The following is a 1,678-nucleotide window of genomic DNA, read 5'->3' on the forward strand; positions in this document are numbered from 1 at the left end:
ATGGGGGTGAGTAGAAAATGAAGGCTAATCATGTTTTGGGTGTACTATTCCTTTAAGGTCCACCGGGTCGCCGGCGACCCGGTGGGTTTGAAGAGGTTTATAGCTCTGCTTCATCTTTGTCTTTTCAGATCTCTACCGTTGCTCCACACGACGTCTCTGGATGTTTTATCTTACGTGATGGGAAGTATCGGTTTATGCTATGGAGCAGCAGTTGATGGTGTTTTGAATCACGGTTTTCCGTCATTAATGCTAAATCTTTAAACCCCAACATGTACGGGGAACTAGCAGGCCCCCTTACAGGCGGGGCCCTTTGCTGGTTTTGGGCCCAAGGCTATTTTGCCTGTTTGGTAAGCCCACCCCTGGTGATCTGAACAAATGTTGCCCCAATCCGGTCAGAAAGAAGAGCAGAATCAAGTATAAGCGCTGCTGAGCAGAGGCGACGGCCTGGCTTTGACTGTGGTGGCAGTCAGGAGACCCAGTGAGGCCAAACCCATGTGAACCAGCAGCTCTGAAGGCACTCAATGTGCAAACTCACTTGTGACCGCCACGTGTCTGTTGTTTTTGCCTTCGTCTATGGCATCCATTACTTCCTCAGGGCTGCACACAAATCTCTCGGTACATCCCTGCGGACACAAAGGCACATCACAAGGAAATGCTGTGTTCACCCGCTGCACAGCAGGAGGGGCTACACAGAGACACGGGAGACAATGACATAGTGCACAGTCTCAGAGAGAACCATGGAGGGAAAAAAAAGACCTCATTACTTTATCTTTTCAGTATTTTCAAGGTTTATCATCTGATCAGACTAATAACAGCTGAAGGCAGAGAAATCTCACCTTGACAAAGGGTACCCTGTTCTTGTCTTCATGCACAGACAGGTTCGTCTTTGTTACTGTACAGAAAAGTCAGATTAAACCTTCATGCAGTTAATGATTTGTCTTAATCAGGAGAGAAAAAACGTTTTCCTACCGTCCAACAAGTCTCTGATTTTGTCCAAATAGATTTCGAAATACGAAACCTGCCAAACGAAGTTTCAGAAAGAACCTCTTCACTAACGTGTGCATGTGAGATCTGGATCATCGTGCTGAGCGATTACATACTTTGATGTGGAACTCCGAGTTCTCGTCCATGGAGTAAATGTAGTTGAAGATGTCCTGAACGATCCTGGGAATGATTCCCATCATATCTGGGTCATGAAGTTTCCCCTTTAAAGAAAAAAAACACACACAAAAAAAATCTATCTTCTCTGCAAAAAGTCATTTTTGCTTAAATTAAGTGAATTTTGTCTTGAATTGAGGAGATAAATAAGACACCTTGCCAATGGAACAAGACAATTTACATTTAAAATAAGAAAAAAACTATTGCTTTGTCCTAATTCAAGTGAATATTATCTAATTCTCTTATTTTAGGAGTAGAAATACTAATTTCATTGGCATAACATCTTATTTACCTACTAAAATTAAGGGTAAATACACTTATTTAAGATATTTAAGATGGTTTTTGCAGTGTTAACCTTTATTTAATTTCTTACACTGGAAAAATGATCTAGAAATAAGAAATAATTCCGGAAATTAAGTGTATTTACCCTTAATGTGAGTAGGTAAATGAGATAGTTTGCCAATGGGATGAGTATTTTCACTCTTAGAACAAGATCATTAGATAATATGACCTTGAAATA

General features: G+C 40.9%; 1 protein-coding gene across 1 annotated transcript in view; it reads right to left on the bottom strand.

The window, feature by feature from the left end:
• The window catches only part of LOC107086510 (kinesin-1 heavy chain-like), a gene marked incomplete at its 3' end in the record, with an annotated part of 45,500 nt that overhangs the window by 29,624 nt on the left and 14,198 nt on the right, over positions 1–1,678 (bottom strand). The window contains exons 4-7 of the mRNA XM_015377498.1: positions 1,101–1,205; positions 970–1,018; positions 837–892; positions 536–623 (exon numbers count right to left, since the gene is read on the bottom strand). Of these exons, the coding sequence (XP_015232984.1) occupies positions 536–623; positions 837–892; positions 970–1,018; positions 1,101–1,205 (298 nt within the window). The remainder of the gene's footprint in view (positions 1–535; positions 624–836; positions 893–969; positions 1,019–1,100; positions 1,206–1,678) is intronic.

The sequence above is a fragment of the Cyprinodon variegatus genome, unplaced genomic scaffold (genome assembly GCF_000732505.1).
Source record: "Cyprinodon variegatus isolate N-32 unplaced genomic scaffold, C_variegatus-1.0 Scaffold155, whole genome shotgun sequence".
Classification (NCBI taxonomy): Eukaryota; Metazoa; Chordata; class Actinopteri; order Cyprinodontiformes; family Cyprinodontidae; genus Cyprinodon; species Cyprinodon variegatus.